The 20,200-nt window shown below is 49.2% G+C and overlaps 2 protein-coding genes across 2 annotated transcripts; one reads left to right on the top strand and one right to left on the bottom strand.

Moving 5' to 3' along the window:
- Nucleotides 1-701: 701 nt before the first annotated feature.
- On the bottom strand, nucleotides 702-10,931 carry LOC142017631 (uncharacterized). The gene is made up of 4 exons (XM_075002713.1): nucleotides 10,862-10,931; nucleotides 9,273-9,395; nucleotides 8,764-8,880; nucleotides 702-6,560 (listed from the first exon to the last, which is right to left on the bottom strand). Exons 2-4 carry the CDS (start codon nucleotides 9,337-9,339, stop codon nucleotides 5,062-5,064), a joined length of 1,683 nt encoding a protein of 560 aa, XP_074858814.1. The 5' UTR covers nucleotides 9,340-9,395; nucleotides 10,862-10,931; the 3' UTR covers nucleotides 702-5,061.
- Nucleotides 10,307-18,367, top strand: LOC142014454 (uncharacterized). Its single transcript, XM_074997067.1, has 3 exons — nucleotides 10,307-10,337; nucleotides 10,975-11,471; nucleotides 17,270-18,367. The coding sequence occupies exons 1-3, from the start codon at nucleotides 10,307-10,309 to the stop codon at nucleotides 18,365-18,367; spliced, it is 1,626 nt and encodes a 541-aa protein (XP_074853168.1).
- Nucleotides 18,368-20,200: the final 1,833 nt, after the last annotated feature.

Below are 20,200 nucleotides of genomic sequence, written 5' to 3'. Positions count from 1 at the left end.
AGGTGCATCCAGGAGGTGAATGCCTGACTACTGATAAAGAAACAATAGCTGCCAGTACCAGGCACAAATGGTTCAGAATTGCTCGGGAAACTGGCACTGAGAGACTCAGAAGTCCCCATGCTGCTGAAGCTACCTCCAGAGTAGATGGTATTGGAATAGCCTCTTGTGGCTGAGGCATCAATATCATTACTGAGAAAGCAGATGGAGACACTTCACAGTCAATCTCAGTAGGGCTGGGGCTGATGCCAGACTTGACTCTCCCCTCAACTGACTGTGTTAGTGTGTGTCTTGAGTTCACATAAATAATAAAAATAATAATAATAATAATAATAATGACATCAGTAATAACAAAAACAATAGATTTAGTACCTAAAGGGCAATTCCCCTAGGGGAATACAGTGCTAAATTTTAATTCTTTAAACTCTTTTTTTGCTATTTACTCAGACACAAACAAAATATGAACACACATCACACAACTCATATTTTTATATCAGCAGGGGTCTCTCCCGCACCACAGCAGCCAGACCTGAGGCTGGGAAGGACGGTTCTCTCTCCCCAGCAGCTGCAGCCCTATAGCTAGGGAAAGTCACCTCTTTCTCGCCTGCTGAAGCCCTGCAAGTCCCAAATTCTCCCCACCCCCTCTTTTCTCTCCCCTGCCCCTGTAATCAAGAGTGAAGCAGCAGGTCTGTACAATTTTTGAGGTTGCCCAGTCCCCCACTTGTTTTGTAAACTGATATATATTTTTAAAATAATGTAAAAATGGACTGGAGACAGTAAGCATTAAACAGTTTCCCTATACTGCACAATATCACCATTGTAAGAAAAACATATTTAACTCAGGATATCAATTTTATTAATGCTCTTCTGAATAGGAAAACAACCACTCTTGGATCAATAACTCTCAAAAGCAAATACTTCCTAAAACTAAAACCAGTATAGACCCATCTTTTGCAATGTTCTTCAGAAGGCACCAAATACTTTTTGTCATTATTCACTTCTTGACATGAATTCATTCAGGAAATTTGCAATGTCCAGTTCAGAGGTAGAGTTCTTATGAACGTGCAGAAATGCTAAATAGTTCAAATGTCCTCGGCACGTTATAGTTCACAAATAATTTCTCAGTCTGTGCAGCTAACTGAATGACTGCTCAGCAGTGCAGGTTGTAGTCAGTATTGTGTAGAATAATTTCAGAATTGTAACTTTTGGCGCCATGTCACTCAAGCCTTTGTTTTGTTTAAAAAATGGCTTCACTTTGCTCACCAAATTAAGCTGTTAGTGTGAAGTATGTTGAAAAAAACCCAAAACTGTAGTGTCCTTGAGGACCCAGTATACTTTGAGTCAAGCTAATCTGGAGAGTGACTAAATTTAGCTAGACAATTCATCATAGCTTTGTAGTTGCTGAGCACTGATTTAATACTGCTGATCATTCATGACCATAATTGGCACAATGATCATAAAGAAGGCTCCACTATACTATGCAGCTCTCTGTATGAAGCCATATGCTTTCGTGACTCCCTGAAGACAAAGATGAGCTATTTTCCCACTTGAAGCAGGGGCCTGGTCTCAATGACCTCCTGAGGTCCCTTTCAGCCCTAGGATTCTATGATTCATCATCACAAACAAAGCACAGCATTCTGGACTATTATTCAGGTCAAACTCTGTGGCCAGGCTAAAGCAACTTGTAGCATGGTGCACAAATTCCGCTCTCAGCTCTTGATCTTTCACTCTGGCATAGACCCCAGTAAATCTGCCAGACACATTACTGGCTTCATCATAACACTACCCCAGCAATCAGAAAAGGGCAAATGACACCTGAGAAGTGTATCTTCCACAACATTAAGAAGAGAGGCAGCGCCCACTGCATTAATTTTGTAAAACCCAACAAACTTCTCATAAATCTCTGTCTTCACTAGAAAAGAACTTTAAAGAAGAACTTACTTGTTCTTTCCTCAACAAATCAATAGTCTCATCCCTTATAATGGCTTAAACTTCGAAGCCTTTATCTTTTGTATAATTTGTCTTAGCACCCTCATTGCCCTAATTTCAACTATTTCATTAACAACTTCATGGGACAGCCATTTTTACTTTGTGTGACTAAGCCACTGCCTCAGTTACTCTGATTCTGTTCTGAGTACCAACAATGGCTGCAGCAAATTTGAATCACGCTTATTATGTCTATGTAATGCTCATCCTAGTTGAGCTAGGTACTGAACACTGGTAAAAATTATATGGAGTGCCTTTTTAGCTGATTTTGCTTCTTTTCTGCAACTGGTCAACAATAGTGCAGAATCATCTACTTGAGACTGCAGAGCAGCATATTTCATTAACACCTCTTTGCAACAGGAGGATTTTTTATGTAATGTAAAACCATGCAATGAAATAAATATTGGTTTGGCCTTCGGAAAAAATATTAAGATCTCCTTTCCAGAACAATTTTTGCAGACTGAGCAAAAAGCTCTAATTCACTACTGTACCCCAACCACATAAATCTTGATAGTCATGATTGCGGAAAACTCCTTACCTTGTAGATATAATTGCCTCTCTTTTTGTATAACTTGAGTTTGCAAGTTGGATGTCAAACTCAGGCCATCATTTTATGAATCACTCTTTTCTTCTTTTTGTCAGGGTACCTTTATTAAGAATTTGTCATTGTTGATGATTACTGGACCTACAAACCAAGATTTTTGTTGCCAGGATAAAATCTTGGTTTGGTGCCAAAAGATTACAAGAGCCACTTAAAAGTGGAATGTCAGAAGCAGCATTCACCTGTTACAATACCCTAGAGGTTTTTAAGTCCTGGCTTGACAAAGTCCTGGCTGGGATGATTTAGTTAGGGTTGATCCTGCTTTAGGCAGGGGGCTGGACTAGATAACCTCCTAAGGTCCCTTCCAGCCCGAGGATTTTATGATTCTATGAATACTTTATATTTTGTTGTATCTGTATACAACCAATTATGTACTTTAAAGGGTATTAAGTAATCAAGTATTGTGCGAAACATGATCATACCCTAAACTGACAGTTGAATTGAAGTTGAGTGTTTGTTTCTTGAGGTGAGGGTGGGGATGAGGGTACAGAAGGGGGCTGGGGGTTGAAGTTAGTTTTCCCTGTAAGATGAGCACTTGGGCGACCACCTGGGAGAGAGTCAAATGCTGCCCAGCTGATTAGCAGAGGACCCACAATGTTTCTACTGATGGTGCACATTTGCACATGCCTCAGTGTGCATAACATTTAATCCATGCATGGATGGACAAAATTAAGAGGGATCACTGGGTGAAGTGCACGGGGGTGAGAGCTCTGGCTGTGGGGGTTGGAGGCTCTGGGATGGGGCAGAGTCAGGGATGAGGAGCTTGTGCTGTGGACAGCGTGCCCCTGGGCTAAGGTGAGAGAGAAGGACTCCTCCCAACCCTCACTCTGCTGTCAGCAGCGAGATCCAGGGCAGGTGCTCCCTTCCTGATGCCCAGCAACATACTCACCCTGCATCACTGTCATTGCATGTGCTCGTAGGGCTCCTCTCAGAACCATGAGGCTGCCTCCCCTGTGCAGTAGGGGGTTGTCATTGCACGTGCATCACCTCCTCCACTGCTGCCCCTTACCAGTTTCACACTGGGGGTCGGGGACAGAGCTGCCCCTTCGCCATTGTGGGGCAGGAGTGATGGCTGCAGGCAGGGGGTGGTAGAACCAAGCTGCCCATATCCATACACTGGGGATGGGGAATGGGGCTGGATTGATGGCTGTAGGCAGGGTGGGTGGGGAAGACACCGCAAGACACGCACCCAAAGAAGCCCACCTGGCAGATGGTTAGGTGAGGTCCACCCCTCCTCACTCCGCGGGAAGCCCCTTCACCATTGTCTCCTGGTGGGTGCTGGGAGAGGGGGGGTGCCATTCATGTTGCACCCTCTTCCACTCCTCCCTCTGACCACACAGGTACAGCAGCTGCGGGTCACCCACTGTGAGCCTGCTGCCACCGCTGCTGCTCTTGTGTGTAGCAAGCAGCATCACCCAGCCAGGCAGACAAGGACACACATAGGCAGCTGGCAGCTCTCAAACCCAGTGGGGACAGAGGCAGCAGCCACCCACAGGCAGGGATGCTCTGGAGCCAGGGGAATCCTGTGAAGGCAGTAGAAGGAGGCACAGGGACGTGCAGCAGACAGGACCCGGGAGAGACCCAGCTCTAAATATTGCTGGAGCTGGGCCACTGGCCTGGAATATTCATGGCGTGTGGGCACACGGGCCCATATGACTTATCACCTAAGCCTGCAACTACTTCCTATTTTCCCCCATCTTGCCCCACTGCCCCCTCTCATTTACCTCCTCATTCCTCCAAAGCCACCACCTTACTTTATGTGTGAAGGCTCACGTCCAGACCACTAACTAACGGAGCCAGGCCTGTGAGCCACTAATTAGGTGGACAACTCTTCATTCTCTTGTGTGCGGCTGTCCAGGTGTGCACCTTAGAGGGAACTATCTGTGGACCACCTTAATGGAGCTCACAGACCACTGGCCGTCCACAGATCATAGTATGAGAACCTCTGAGTGAGAACACCCATCTTTTAACTTGTAAATGGAGGAAATTTGATCTCAAAGCACTGAAAGACAATGAGCACGGAACCTCATAATACCATTTTTACACGGTTACTTTCAGCGTAGATCAGATTTGAAATAAAAACCTCCACTGACATTTTCACTTATGCCTCTCCCAACACTGGGGGAATGCCAAGCATGCCTTGGCAAAACTTGTCAACTCAATATGGAAGCCTCTCAGGAGGCCAATCCCTGCCACACAGAACAACCACAAGAAAGCTGGAGTAAGGTAACAGAATGAGTTTGGAGGTAGGATGGGCATAGGATTGCACCCTCCAGACACTTTTCCAGGACATCATGGTAAGGATATGGCCACTGGTGAAGACCCTGCATGTTATTCAGAAGCTTGTCCACTGGACCAGGGAGGCTTTGGGAGAAGATAAGCTGAGTGGATTTCTCAGATTCCTTATAACCACAGTTCCCTCCCTTCCACTTCACATCACTACACACACAGGTGATAGTGAGGAGTGTTCCAGCCTCCTACGGTTTCAATCTCTGATGAAGCCTCTGACATTTCACCAGAGAGGACTTCTGGATGGAACCCTTGTTGCTGTGGACTTTCATATGCTCCACCAGGTCCCACTGCTCGCAGAAGATCTTGTCACACTCGGTACATTTGTAGGCCCCCTTCTCTGCATGGTTTTTCTGGTGCACAGAGAGGTGAGAGATGCGCAGGAGGCTCTTCTTTCTGCGGGGCCAAGGGGCAGACCTCTCCCCAGGATGGGTTCTCAGATGCTTGGCCAGGTTTGACTGCTCACTGAAGCTCTTGCCGCAGTGTGGACAGATGCACGGCCTCTCACCTGTGTGGGTTCTGCAGTGGGTGTTGAGGTTGGAGAGCTGGCTGAAGCGTTTCCCACAGTGGAGACAGGGATAGGGTCTCTCACCGGTGTGGGTCCGGTGGTGCTTCCTCAGACTCGACTGGTCACTGAAGCTCTTCCCGCAGTCAGCACAGACGTAGGGCCTCTCCCCCGAGTGCATCCTCAGGTGGGTGGTGACGTTGGAGAGCTGGCTGAAGCGCTTCTCACAGCCAGGACATTTGTAAGGTCTCTCCCCAGTGTGGGTGCGCTGGTGCGTAATGAGGTGGGACCTGTGGATGAAGCTTTTCTTGCAGCAGGGGCAGGGGTAGGGTCTCTCTCCTGTGTGGGTTCTCCGGTGCTTGACGAAAGTTGATTGGTCGCTGAACCTCTTCTGGCATTCAGGACAAACGTACGGCCTCTCCCCAGTGTGGGTCCTCAGGTGGGTGGTGAGGTTGGACTGGTCACCAAAGCTCTTATCACACTGGGGGCAGGTGAAGGGCCTCTCCCCTGTGTGGGTCCTCAGATGGGTGGTGAGACTGCTCAGGTTACTGAAGTGCCTCTCACACTCAGGGCAGCTGTAGGGCTTCTCCCCTGTGTGGGTTCTCTGGTGCCTAGTGAGGTTTGAGAGGTGGCTGAAGGGTTTCCCACACTCGAGGCAGGAGAAGGGCCGTTCCCCTGTGTGGGTTCTCTGGTGTACAGTGAGATGGGAAAGCCGACTGAAGCTTTTTTCACACTCAGCACAGGCGAAAGGCTTCTCAGCTTCATGGAGCATCATGTGTGCTGAGAGCTCCTGCGTTTGTCTGAAGCTCTTCCCACAGGCCCTGCATTTATACGTTTTCTTTCTTGTGTGAATGCTGCTTTTGTGGCTGTTCAGGTCTTTTTGCCCCTCAAAGCTTTCCTCACACACAAGACATGTGCATGGTCCCTCACTCATCTCTGGCCTCTCTGGCACAGGTGGCTTGCTCAGTTCCCTTAAAGTCCTTTCCCGTTTCCTTGTGGTACCTTCCTCTTCTCTGGCTGTGTTTCCCTTCTGCTTTTGTGGCTTGTGCTGCCCCTTACAGGCAGTTTTCTGGTCAGGTCTCTGGGAAATTCTCTCTTTTGACTTCCCCAATAACATTCCTGGCACCTTCACGTTCTCAAGACCTCTGTGTTGCTTTGTAGTTCTGCTCAAGATCCCACCATCTGCAGGGATGAGGAGAAAAGCTAGATGTGACTTCCTGTGCTGCTGGCAAAGGAAACCACTCACCATTTTCTGCAGTAAAATCTGATTGTGGGAGTTCCTCATGCCCTGCTTCCTCCCAGAATATTACCCCAAACAGCACTTACTCCAGATGGCAAATTATGCAAATGGCTCAATGATCCAGGGCTGCTGCTGGTGTTAGGACTGGTGAAACTGTTTTAACGGAGAAGGAAATATTTCACCATAAGCACAGATGAGAGAAGAAAAAAGAAAATACCCAATTTTTCAAGAGTCCACTAACTTAGGGTACCCAACCTGAGGCTATGTCTACACTAGGCAAAATAAGTTGACTGCAGAAACACAATTGTAGCTGTGGCAGTTGCTTAGCTAAAATCGATGCATCTGTGCTCAGCTTACTTGGCTGTGCCTACTGAACAAGGTCATATTTCTCCAGTCAATCTCCCTTATTCCTCACGTCTCACGAGGAGCACCCTGAGAGGTTGATTTCACATGTCCCTACAAGACACGCGAAATCAAACCCCAGAAGATCAACCCTGAGTAGGTTGATCTTCTGGGCTTGTGTAGACATAACTTTAGGGCTAGATCTTCCAGAAGCCAATGGGAGCTGTGAGGATTCAGAACTTCTGAGCACCAAGCCTCAACTGCTTGGCTTTTCAATCCCCATTTCAGAGTTTGGGAACAGCAGTTTTGTTCTGAAAGAAAATTTAAAATAAACTCTCAGGATTTACATATAGGGAGCACAGAACCTCATTCCCACTATGCTGCTAAGAAAATCGAGGGCCATTAGAAAGGGCTTTGGTTTCCAGACTCAACAAGAAGCCCTGTGGCACCTTATAGACTAACAGATATTTTGGAGCATAAGTTTTCATGGGCAAAGATCCGCTTTGTCAGATGCATCAGATGACAAAGCGGGTCTTTGCCCATGAAAGCTTATGCTCCAAAATATCTGTTAGTCTGTATCTTCGAGAACAACAAGAAGTGCTGTGGCACCTCAAAGACTAATACGGCTACCTCTCTGATACTGGTTTCCAGACTGGGATCCCAGTTGTTTCAAGGGGAACTGCACTGAGAAAGAAGCCTCATTTCAGCTCTAAAATCTCCACTGATTGTTTAAAAATCTCTGACTGCCTGCTCAGTCTCATGGCTTGGTGCCATACGGGCTCTTGTGGTTATGGGGAATTTGAGGATATCGAGGGAAAAGTTTCATTTTAGTAATAGTTGAACATGCTCTTTAACAGAGCAATCTGTACAGTGTGACTTCACCTAAGGAGAAGAATTCAACACGTACAGTTAGGAAGAAACACCTGGATTGTTACAACCCTTTGATCAGTATTTTTGTGCATAGGAAAGAGTCTCTCAGCAGCATGCAATAAGAAGGCAGCCTGGCTTCTTTGCAATGGGAAAGAAACAATGCTGAAGGTCTAAACATTACAATGGGTCATATGACTATTTAAACTGCATTGGCTAAGTTAACAAAGATATTGGAATGTAAAGCTATATACTTCATGTGATACTTCACAGGTATGCTGCCTTCCCTGTTGGAAGTCTTTTGTTCAAAGGGGAGATACGTTGCGTGACAATGCATGCTGTGATACTGGTGGGAGTAGATGCATGATCTTAGATTTCACTTTTGTATTAGCTGGAACTAGATTGCAAGGGAAAGCTGTGTCTCTTCAAACTAGCTGTGCCTGGCTGCTTCTTCTGCCAACAGTCTTCAGGGAATGCAGCATGCTCTGAGGGAAGAACTATGTTGCCTCATATGCTACATAGATATCTTACCATTGGGAGACATGACCAAGAGGCCCATCCATTTTGATGTTATCTGAATTGTTCATTGTTGTGTTACAGCATAAAAATTGGATGAAAGGAGAAAACAAATGTTAGAGACTGAGAAAGATGAACATTGTCTCTATTCTCCAAATGATATAGTCACAGACACAGGAAGTCAGAAAGATGAAATCTGATTCTCTTTTGGCATGATGCTAACAATATCAATCGAATTACATCTGATGACTTAGACTCACTAGGGATAAGGAGGACTGAATTGAAAGAGAGAGATAGGAAGCTTGTCCGGCTTTGACCAAGGCACAGCAAATCCTATTAAGGAAATCCACTTCAGCAGCTTAGAAAGGATTTACTCTTTTACCTGAGTATTTTGAAGACACTTGGATTTTCTGCACTCACCTGGGGAGGGACTTTCAGAAAGAGCTTCATCCACTGAGTCGTGAAGGTGCACAGCATAGAGCTCTGAATCCCTTTCTTCTATTGGAGATAGCAGTTTTGGTTTGGGACTTTTCCAGCCTGTTTGTGGGAAATGAGATTGGGAGACATTATGCTTTGATTTTGGGTCCCAAGAGCTTGTTACAACAGTATGTAAACGGTCTTACACCAACACCCTTTGTTGGAACAAAGTGTGTTCTCTTCACAAAGCCAAACATGCTAATGGAGGCCATGAGGATAGGGGAAAGGATGGAAGGGCGCTAATCTAGGATTCTAAATCTAGCCTCTGTTCTCCAGCTCTACAATGGGGATAATAGCACTGTCATGCCTCACAGACTATTATGAGGCTACACACAGTAAAGCTTGTAGGGCACTCAGATACTACATTAATGGAGAGGCATATAAATACTGAAGAGAGACAGAAAATCCAGATATTCAGAGCTGTGTAAACTCTGAACTAAAAGAAAGCTTACATTTACCCAGTGAAGACAACCTTATATATTCTTCCCCATCAGGCGTTGACACAGCTCCTTCTGCCATTCTCTAAAATCTCACTCTTCAGAGGAGAGGCAGATTTCACTTGATTTCAGCAGGATCTGAAATCACAAGCATTGCAAACTGCATTTTCTGCTTCAGCCCCATCCTGACATCTGCAGCTCTGAGTCTCAGCTGGAGAAATGGTCTCTATTGGAGTAGTTCTCAGAGATGACCCAAGGTCAGCACAGCAGGTATATGCTAGGGGATTTATTTGTCTCAGATATTTCATCTCTGATGTGGGTACCTTCAGCAGTCACATAGGGAAGAAACAGCAGCTGCCCTTTAGTTTCTATGCAGATCAATCAGTGAAATCTGAAGAGCTCTTGGTGGTCTAGATGAACAAAAGGAAACACACTCCTTTTTTCCCCTTTTCCTTTCTGATTCTCCATTTCTCAACTAGTTTCCATCGCTTTGTGGTTGCAATTCGTAGTGGTGGTTTTTATTTGTAGAGATCTACGTGTTTGGAACCTAGCTAACCTAATGGCTGTCTCTGTCCATGAGCCACCACAATAGCTCAGATCATCTCTCTCTTTGCTTTGGTTACACTTGCATTCCTGGGGACAGGGAGCAGGATGTCTTAGGGTGAAGATCTGGATGTTTTTTCTAAAAGCTAAGCTTAAATAGGAATTATTTCGGCCAAGTCCTATGCCTATGGGTTACACAGGAGGTAAGACTAGATGATTACAATGATCCCTGCTGGTCTTAAAATCTATGAATCATTGAGAGTTGGCCGGGTCCATACAAGGGAGAGTGATGCTGCACAGCATGGACTGTGGACAGACTGATGTACAGACCAGTTTTGGTGAGTATAACTGCATGCATTTACTACAACTATGTACACCAACAGAGCATTTGACAGTGGAAATATCTGTGTTTTGCAAATCATAGTTATATAAACTGAATGAGGATCTCAGTTTGTACAAGGTCTTGGGCTTCTGTCTATTTGAAAACCAGACTCTTAAATGTCAGCATGAGTTTAATCTATGCTGTGAACCGAGGCGGTATGTTGCTGTGCACATACTGGAAAAATAATCAATAAATGCATAACATCATATTTCTGCATTAGTATTCTTGACTGAAAAAAGAAAGATCAAAGTGGAAGAGAAGGAAGTGGACACACAGAGCCCTAGGCATGAAGTGGAGGGGGAGAATGGAGCACAATGGTATGTGGGGATGCAGACATGGGAGGTGCAGATTCCTTGGCATGTGGCAAAGGGTAATGGGGGGCCCAGCATGGTGAGAGGTGAAGAAAGGGGGACAACCAGAGCCCCAGGCTTGAGGGATGGAGTAAAGGGGTTGCAGCAAGCACCTGAGACATAGGTGACTTGTGTAAGCACTTGGGAGATGCACTCCCCCCATGCCCCTGCCACAATTTTAATTGCTAAATGGGATGTGCACACATGCCTTCTGCCCCTCCTGGCAGCCCCTCCCCCCCACAGGCACCAGTCTCTCCTCCCCCCCACCCCCGAGGTAGAGGGAATGGGAGGGTGCAGAGCCCTTGAGATGTGCAATGAGCTCGGCCTACCTAAGACCCAAGTCTGCAACCCTGCAGCTACCCTCGTCTCCCCTGATCCAGGTCGTCTCGCCGCCGAGGTCGCTGCCCGGGTGGGGCACTGGCCTTTCCCCTCACCTCCGCAGGAGGCAGCCTGCTGAAGGCCAGGCCCGCTCAGCCCTGCCTCTGCACACGAGCGGGCGGAGATGGGCCGCAGAGGACCCCGCAGAGGCCGGGGGATGGAGACCTGAGGGGCCGCAGGAGACACGTGGGGGTGGGGGGCACACACAGCAGGTCTGTCCCGCAGCACTGGCTGGGACACAGCCTGCGGGTGAGCCAGCACGCGGCGCGCAGGCCCCTCCGGCCCAGGGTGCGAGTCCCCCCCGCCCCCACGCCGCTGCCCGACCGCGCTGCTCCCGACCCGTCCCTGGCGCGCGGAGGACACCGGGCGCTGCGACCCAGGGGCCGCCTGCGAGCCGGCCGGAGTAGCGCCTCCCCGCCGCGCACAGCCCAGGGCGCCCGAGCCGGGCCCGACCTGCAGCGCCACCGCCGCAGCTCCCTGCTGCCCCGAGAGGCGCTGCCTGCCCGGCCGCTCGCTCGCCGCGCCGCCGTGGGGGCCGGGCTCGGTGGCTGGGGCGGGCCGGTGGCGCGCACGCCGGGTCGCTGCGGGACCTGCTGCCCGGGAAGAGGAAGCGGCTGCGCTCGGGCCTCTCTAGGAGCGGGCGGAACTGTTAACCCTCCGCTCGCCAGGCGGGAGACCCCGCCCGCCGCGGGCGCTCTCCAGCACTGCCCAGGCAATCGGCACTACCCCCCACTCCTCCTCAGTGAAACCCCCAGGCCCACACCCGGCTCCGGGGCGTGGAAAGGGGTTATCAGAGGGGCCCAGAAACAGCCTTGAACAGCTCTCCGTTCCAGCCACGGGGGGGAAGTACCCCCAGAGTTACTGGAGTAAAAGTATAGCTGCTTGGGCGGGTGGGGGGTGAACTTAAGTACATATCACCGGTGTCGCTCTGGAAAACTACTGAGTAAAATCCCACACCTGACAGCTTGGTTGTACTCAAGTATCCGGAAGTGAAAGCAGCCGCACTTTTACTCAAGTAACTTTTGGGTACATTTTGCACCTCCAATTCCATCCTACGCAGAGATCAGTGTTCCCTGTAAGCTGAGTGCTCTGGGTGGCCACCCAAGAGAGATTCGCCTGCTGCCCAGAGAGAGCCCGCAGCCAAGAGCACATTTCTACCCATGTACAGAAAAAATTGAAGGGAAGATTGCCTTTGATGTTTGCCAAGGTATGTTTAGTGACAGGGCTTGCCTACAGTTAAAACACAACAGTCAGCACCATGGTAGTGCTGCTGTAGTGCTTCTGTGTAGACGTTACCAGTGCCAACAAGAGAGGTTCTCCTGTGAGTGTAGGTAATGCATCTCCTAGGCTACGTCTACACGTGAACGCTACATCGAAATAGGCTATTTCGATGAATAACGTCTACACGTCCTCCAGGGCTGGCAACGTCGATGTTCAACATCGACGTTGCGCAGCACCACATCGAAATAGGCGCTGCGAGGGAACGTCTACACGCCACAGTAGCACACATCGAAATAAGGGTGCCAGGAACAGCTGCAGACAGGGTCACAGGGCGGACTCAACAGCAAGCCGCTCCCTTAAAGGGCCCCTCCCAGACACAGTTGCACTAAACAACACAAGATCCACAGAGCCAACAACTGGTTGCAGACCCTGTGCATGCAGCATGGATCCCCAGCTGCAGCAGCAGCAGCAGCCAGAAGCCCTGGGCTAAGGGCTGCTGCACACGGTGACCATAGAGCCCCGCAGGGGCTGGAGAGAGAGCGTCTCTCAACCCCTCGGCTGATGGCCGCCATGGAGGACCCCGCAATTTCGATGTTGCGGGACGCGCAACGACTACACGGTCCCTACTTCGACGTTGAACGTCGAAGTAGGGCGCTATTCCTATCCCCTCATGGGGTTAGCGGCTTCAACGTCTCGCCGCTTAACGTCGATGTTAACATCGAAATAGCGCCCAACACGTGTAGCCGTGACGGGCGCTATTTCGAAGTTAGTGCCGCTACTTCGAAGTAGCGTGCACGTGTAGACACGGCTCTAGAGAGACAGTAGCTGGGTTTATGGAAGATTTGTTCCACTGACCTAGAGCTGTCTGCATAGGGACTCCGTTTAGCCTAAGTACCCCCTTCAGCAGTGTAGTTAGGCTGACCTAATTTTCTAGTGTAGACCAAGCCACACACTGGGAAGCATTTTTGTACCTGCAGAATTTAATCTTTTTCAATTAAAACAAATATGTTAATGTTTTCAGCCCTGGCCAAGAAAATCTTCAAAATGTGAATTATTGCTGGGCTGTCTGTGGGCAGGTCTGCACTTAAAAGCTGCACAGGCATAAGACCCTCAGATCTGGGTCCATCTAACCCAGTGCCCAACCTTCTAAGAATGCTTTAGAGGGAATGGAGAGAATAGGTGATCATAATGTGTTAAGAGAAAAATCCACACTCCTGACCTAGCTATGCCAACCTAGCCCTTGGGGTAGACTGTTTGGTGGAAGGGGGAATTTTAAAATCCCCCTGAGAAGGCGGATAATCTACAGCAGTGGGAGAGTTCCCCCCGGTGGGTATAGGCACTGATAGGAATTTCCTGTTCCCAGTCAAATATCCCTCCCAGTGCTGTGGTGTCATCCCAGAACCTTCATTTCCAGGGAAAACAGCAGCCCTCTGTGAGCATGCTAAAAGAATGGATCCCTGGGGAGCAGTGGGGAGTGGTAAGTCTAGGTCGGGGCAACAGTAATGAGAGAACAGGCAGATCACAGCAGTACAATAGCTTCCAGGGAGGGAGAAAGAAAACAGTTCAGAAACCAGGAGTTGCCGGACCACGTTCAGCACGCAGGAGTTGAAGCCTGAGCTGCATCTGCAGAGCAATCAGATCATGAGAGATCATCATGAACAGTATCAGAGTCCATGGGCACTAGGTTTATATAGTTTTGGTGGCTGCCAGAAGAGGTCCAAGACCTCTTTCCCTCTCCTGCCTTGTGAAAATGGGCTGGAAACAGAAAGCATTTAACAGCTTCCTGTGTTGCACAATGTGAATGGGGGGGAAGAGAGGTAGAGTCTCTGGCTGAGGTGTGCAGGCTGGGACTGAGAGGTTTGCATGCAAGAGAGGGGCTCGGAGCTAGGGCAGAGGGTTGGAGTGTGGCGCTGAAAGGTGCTGGGGTGGTAGTGAGGAGAGGGGTTTAGGGCATAGGAGGGGCTCAGGGCTGGGGCAGAGGGTTGGGTACAAGGGCAAGGGCTCTGGTTGAGGGGCAGTCTTGGGTGAGACTGGGGATGAGGAGTTCAGGGTGTGGGCAGGCTGCCCTGTGGCTGGGGCCAGAGGGAGATTCCCCCCAGCCCTCTTTCCACCACCAGAATCAAACTCTGGGGTATGGGCCCCCTCTCTCTGCCTCCCAGCCTACTGATGGGGGTAGCAAAAGACACAATTGCCGAGGGCCACAGGTGATTGAAAGGCCCTGGGAGCCCTAGCTGCTGCTATGGTAGCTCTGCCTGTGGTGGAGAAAAGCATCTCTTGATTCAAAGATGCCTTTGTATGCCCCATGCTGCCTCAGCTGCTCTGGAAGCTGCAGGGGGCATATCAAAAGCCTCTTTGAATCAAGAGAGGCTGTGGCTTTTCATCAGAGCAGGTTGGGTCAATGCAGCAGGACTGTGGTTGTCTTGGATCGCCTTTTGGGGTAAGGAGTGGGTATTGTGGTCTCAGGTGAGGGATGGGGGCAGGGAGTGCCAGCCATCTGCTGCCCAGGGTGCAGGGATGCTCCAGGGGAGGCACATAGAGGTGGTGGGTGGGGGCTGGGCTCCAACTATTGGTGGGGCCAGACTCCTTTGCTCTGTATATTGTTGGTGCACGAGTGGCACAGGCCCATATAACTTGCTGTCTATGTCAGTGACTGAGGTCAGTGTATCTGTAGCCCAGCAGGGTCCCTGTTGCACCAGCCTGTTCAGGAAGGGCTGAGCAGCCACCCCCTAGGAGCCTCCCAGGTTTAGTTTAAAAGTCATTCAAGAGCCAACAGGGAAGGGAGGCTCAGGGGGCTCTACCTGGGGGAATATTGTAGTTGCAACTCTGTGTCAAGAACCCAGCCAATATCTGGGGCTTTTCACGTTTGTTTCTGTTGGGAGGAGAAATGCATTGTATAACTTGGTGCACTCCTGTTCAGGTAAAAAGAACATATAAGAAGTCCTGTTTCCCTGCACAGAGTAGGAACAAACAAAAGCAGCCTGTCCTTGCTTAGCTTTCAAGCCTGCGTTTCCAGTGAACCCTGTGCCCAAAGGAGCTCTGACTCTACTTCTTTTTAGAGTCACTCTCCCAACTGCTTCAGGGGGCGGAATAAAAACACCAGGATTCCAACCAAACATTGTGAGTTCACCTGTTTCTGTCTTATCTCTTCTAATTCTGCTAGACCCAGGCAGGAATCTTTTCTCAAAATATACTTTCAACAAAAACTGTGTTGTGAAAAAGATAATTTAAAAAATCAATATTTTTCAAGGGAAAAAAATCATTGTGCCAAAATTTGTAGTTTTTAAATCAAAATCATGCACTTTATTGTAATCATCCCATCATAGACCTGAAAGGGAGCCTCATGTCCAGCCACCTGTACTCATACAAGGACTTATCAACTTCCTTGACATATTATATTTTTAAATTGACCCTGCCCTGCATCCTTGAGAGGCCTCTTGAAGGCTTGAGCTTGTAACCTTAGTTTTACATGGCTCATGTGCTAACCATTGAGCTACCCCTCCCACCCCATAGGTTACCTCTATACCAGAAACCAGCATAGGCTTTGTGGTGTAGACATAATCTACGGCTGAGAATCCACCACACAGCAATTGTGGGCCCTTGGCTTTGGTTGTCTGTCAACTACTGGGCCACTGCCAAGGGACAGTGGATTCTTCTGAGAAGCCTGATTGGGAGCAAGAGTCTGGAATTTCTCATTTAGAGCACATTGGCTCAGAGAAATCCCACCTTCTTAAATACGGAGGGACCAACTGAAGCTTGAAAGACTGACCAGACCCTGGACTTGTGGGGTGAGAGCAGAGTAAGGGGGCGAGGTGGAATCACTGCCGGACTGTTTGTTATTTTGCAAGGATTTACAACTCTGCAGTGCTTTCTTAGGAGTAAAAGTGGCTGTGGTTCAGAAATACCCTGGTGAAGCCTGTATTTCTTATTTTCTTTCCATGTTTTCTCTGAAGGGGGTAGCTGAGCAGCGCAAAGTGTCCACACCTAGGCTATGTCTACACTAGCCCCAGACTTCGAAATGGCCATGCAAATGCAAATGGCCATTTCGAAGTTTACTAATGAAGCGCTGAAATACATATTCAGCGCCTCATTAGCGTGTGGGCGGCTGTGGCACTTTGAAATTGACGCGGCTCGCCGCTGCGCGGCTCGTCCAGATGGGACTTCTTTTCGAAGGGACCCCAGCTACTTCGAAGTCCCCTTATTCCTATGAGCGGATGGGGATAAGGGGACTTCAAAGTAGGCGGGGTCCTTTCGAAAAGGAGCCCCATCTGGACGAGCCGCGCGGTGGCGAGCCGCATCAATTTCGAAATGCCGCGGCCGCCCGCATGCTAATGAGGTGCTGAATATATATTTCAGCACTTCATTAGGAAACTTCTAAATGGCCATTCGCATGGCCATTTTGAAGTTTGGGGCTAGTGTAGACACGGCCCTAGATGGGGCTCTTAGGGTGAATGTCAGGCCTGGTGTACACCTAAAAAGTGGATCAACCTAGCTACATCACTCAGGGCTGTGAAAAGTTTTGTACCCTCTGCAACATAGGCCAACCTAGCCCTGCTCTAGATGCAGCTAGGTTAACAAAAGCATTATTTGTCACTCTCGCTACTGCCTTTCAGAGATGCAGATTACTTACATTGACAGGAAAAGTCAATGTAGGAAGCATCTAACTATGGAAGTACAAAGGGAAAGCTGCAGTGCTAGAGCTTTGCCACTCCACTGCAGACACACTATAAGCAAATAAGTGCTTGGGTGGCCTGAGGTGCTGATTTTGGGTTTAGCCTGCAGAGCCCCACATCCTGTGAAAGGATGACAGACACGGTAGCTGGGAACATTAACTAGTCACTACCCAGACCTAGGGTGGTTAGAAGCATGTGCAATCCAGTGGTTGGATCCACTCATAAGAGATCGATGTGTGTCCAGAGAGAGGAATTGGTTCCAGTTGTGATAAAAAGCTGAGGTAGTTTTTTCCTCCTGTTTTTGGATCTTATCAAAGGGTCTGATTCAGCACCCATGGATGTTTTTGGAAAGAGTGTTTTGACTTTGAAGTTTTCATATTTGTGCCAACTCTTTGTGGTTCCTTCAGCTGAGGCAGCCGTTCCCCGAGGCCCAGAGATTAATCATGTGTGATTCTCTCTTTATTTCAGCAGGTGAAAATGAGTGATAATGTGGAGATGAATCCACAGCCAGAGAGTCTTCAGACAGAAGAGCCAAATGTAGCATTGTCAGAACAAACCAAAGGAAAAGGTTCCCAGAGACCTGACAGGGAAGAAGAGGGTGAGTGGGAGACAGAAACTCAGGAGAGAAACTGTCCAGGAAAGAAATGGGGTGAATATCTTACCCAAGGGTGGAGCTTCAAGAAACTCAAAAACACTGCTGCTCAGCAGAGACCTGAGAAAAGTCATCAGTGTCCCCGCTGTGGGAAGAGCTTTAGCCGGAGATCAAACCTGATCCAGCACCAGAGGACTCACACAGGCCAGAGACCTTATGAGAGTCCCGAGTGCGGGAAAGCCTTCAGCCTGCACTCAACGCTTACCAGACACCAGTGCACCCATCTGCAGGAGAAACCCTACAAGTGCATTGAGTGTGGAAAGAGCTTCTGGCAGAGCTCAGACCTGATTGCCCACCAGCGGGTGCACACAGGAGAGACACCGTACCACTGCTCTGTGTGTGGGAAGAGCTTTGGGCGGAGCTCCAACCTGAGCCAGCATCAGACCGCACACCTGGGAGAGAGACCCTATCAATGTGCTGATTGCCTGAGGGGCTTCCGGAGCAGTTCGGCTCTGGTGCAGCATCAGAGGACCCACGCGGGAGAGAAACCCTATCAGTGTTCTGAATGCCAGAGCTGCTTCCTGCAGAGCTCGGACCTGATCAAACACCAAAGGGTCCACACCGGGGAGAGGCCCTACCAATGCCCCACTTGTGGGAAATGCTTCAGCCAAAGCTCCTCACTCGCAGAGCACCAGCGGACCCACACCGGAGAGAGACCCTACCATTGCATGGAGTGTGGGAAGTGTTTCTGCCAGAGCTCCACACTTATCCAGCACCAGAGGATCCACACTGGAGAGAAGCCCTACAGATGCACCGAGTGCGGTAAGAGCTTCTGCCAGAGCTCCAACCTAAATCAGCACCTGACCGTCCACATGATGGAGAAACCTCATTGGTGCACTGACTGTGGGAAGGGCTTCAGTCAGCTCACTAACCTTATTGTACACCAGAGAATCCACTCTCGACAGATACCCTAGGAGCCATGGAGACAGCTTTATGGACCTGCCTACACCAGAAAATACACCCCACACAGGAATCAGTGCTGTCGGCCTCCTGAAGAGGGGCCTACTGCAGGCAGTTCAGTCCGGGAGGAATTAGGGATCTCTTTCCCCACCTTTAAGAGATTTACCAGCTGGACAGTCTTGCAAAGAAGGGTCTAATCTGCTCTGTAGCTTTTGTTCCACTCACTGCAGAGTGAAACTATCAGAATCATGCCACTTTCATTCTGCTGCTGGGGTAGTCCTTTGTTGCAGTGTTGAGATCTGCAGAGAGGGGAGGGTGGAGGAGAATGACAGGGAGGGTGAGAGACACACAGAAGCAAGTGGGAATGTAATGTTTCTCAGGTCTGTTTCCGGCGACTGTCTTTATTTTTGACACAGGTTCCATGTAAAATAGAAGGTATGGCAGATATTGATAGATACATGCAACCAGGGTATATTGGTTCCACCTATGTGGAACTACTATCAAGAGGTGACTTACAGTAGCTTTCTCATATGCTATGGATTGGACAGCAGCACATCAAAATGGTCACAAACTGGGTCTCAGGTTGTGGTTGGGAAGGTCCTGGTTGAACATTAGGAAAAACTTTTTCACTAGGAGGGTGGTGAAGCATTGGAATGGTCTACCCAGGGAAGTCATGGAGTCTCCATCCCTGGAGGTGTTTAAGTCTCGCCTCGACAAAGCCCTGGCTGGGCTGATCTGATGGGTTTGGTCCTGCCTAGGGCAGGGGGCTGGACTTGATGGCTTTTTTTAGGTCTCTTCCAGCTCTGTTGTTCTATGATTCTATGAACACAGTATCTAGTGTCTGGATCCCTCAGGGAGAAAACTGAAACAGTGTGGTGTTCGCATGAAGTTCAGCTCACTAGAGGGGTAAGGTGAATGGGGGAAGCCCATAAACTGGTGCCATTGTCAGGTATATAATTACTAGGAATGCCTTCTAAGAACAGGCCAGAAAGCCCTTGGGGACTCACCAGAATACAAGTGGCTGTTGTGGCCATTGCATGCCATCCAACCTCTAAATATGTGGTCTTTCTGTCCCCTCTGCAGTCTTTCTGATAGTAACAAATATGTATTCAGCCATGCTAATGAGCAGCATAGATGAATTAAGGTATATTGAGGCCCTGGGCACAAAGAACATTTGGATCCCTTATATCTAACTTCCACCATGGGAGTCCACTCCCTGCTCTGCCCCTTCCCTCCAAGGCCCTGCTTTCTGGCACGGCCAGAAGCCAGACCACGGTAAGAGCTGCTCAGGGAGTCAGGGCCACTGTGGGCAGCCCTGGGTGGCACAGGCTGGGGGTGGCAGGGAGAAGGGCTGGGGACTACTCTAATTCACTCCTGCCCAAGGTGGGTGCAGGACCTGGTGCTCTTGGGGTCCCTGGGCAGCTCTTAGCACAGGCTAGGGCAGTGGTCCCCAAACTGTGAGACATGATGCCATAGAGAGACATGTAGGAATGTTGAGGGGTTGGCAGGTTCCAACTCTCGCCCCCAATCTGTGTTCAGGCCTTGCCCCCAGCCCCAGCTGTGGTTGTGCTCATGGATGCACCTCCACTCACAGCCCCCTTCCCTTCCCGGGGGGCATGACTGAAAAAGTTTGGGACCCCCAGCCTAGGGTGACCTTTTGGCCTTAGATGTCCTGACGTTTTTGGGGAAACTGGGCATTTCACTAGTTGGCAAGAGCAAATAGGACAAATGTGCAGTGTTTGTAAGAAGGAGCTCATGGGGGTGAGAGGTGGGGCGGAGGGGAAGTGAGTGATGGAGCTTGGAGGGGGCTGATGGTGGGGCTCAGTCCAACCCTTTGTAGGTTTGGG

The sequence above is a fragment of the Carettochelys insculpta genome, chromosome 1, assembly GCF_033958435.1.
Source record: "Carettochelys insculpta isolate YL-2023 chromosome 1, ASM3395843v1, whole genome shotgun sequence".
Classification (NCBI taxonomy): Eukaryota; Metazoa; Chordata; order Testudines; family Carettochelyidae; genus Carettochelys; species Carettochelys insculpta.
The sequence above is the reverse complement of the archived record's forward strand: the minus strand, read 5'-3'. Positions and strand labels throughout refer to the sequence as shown.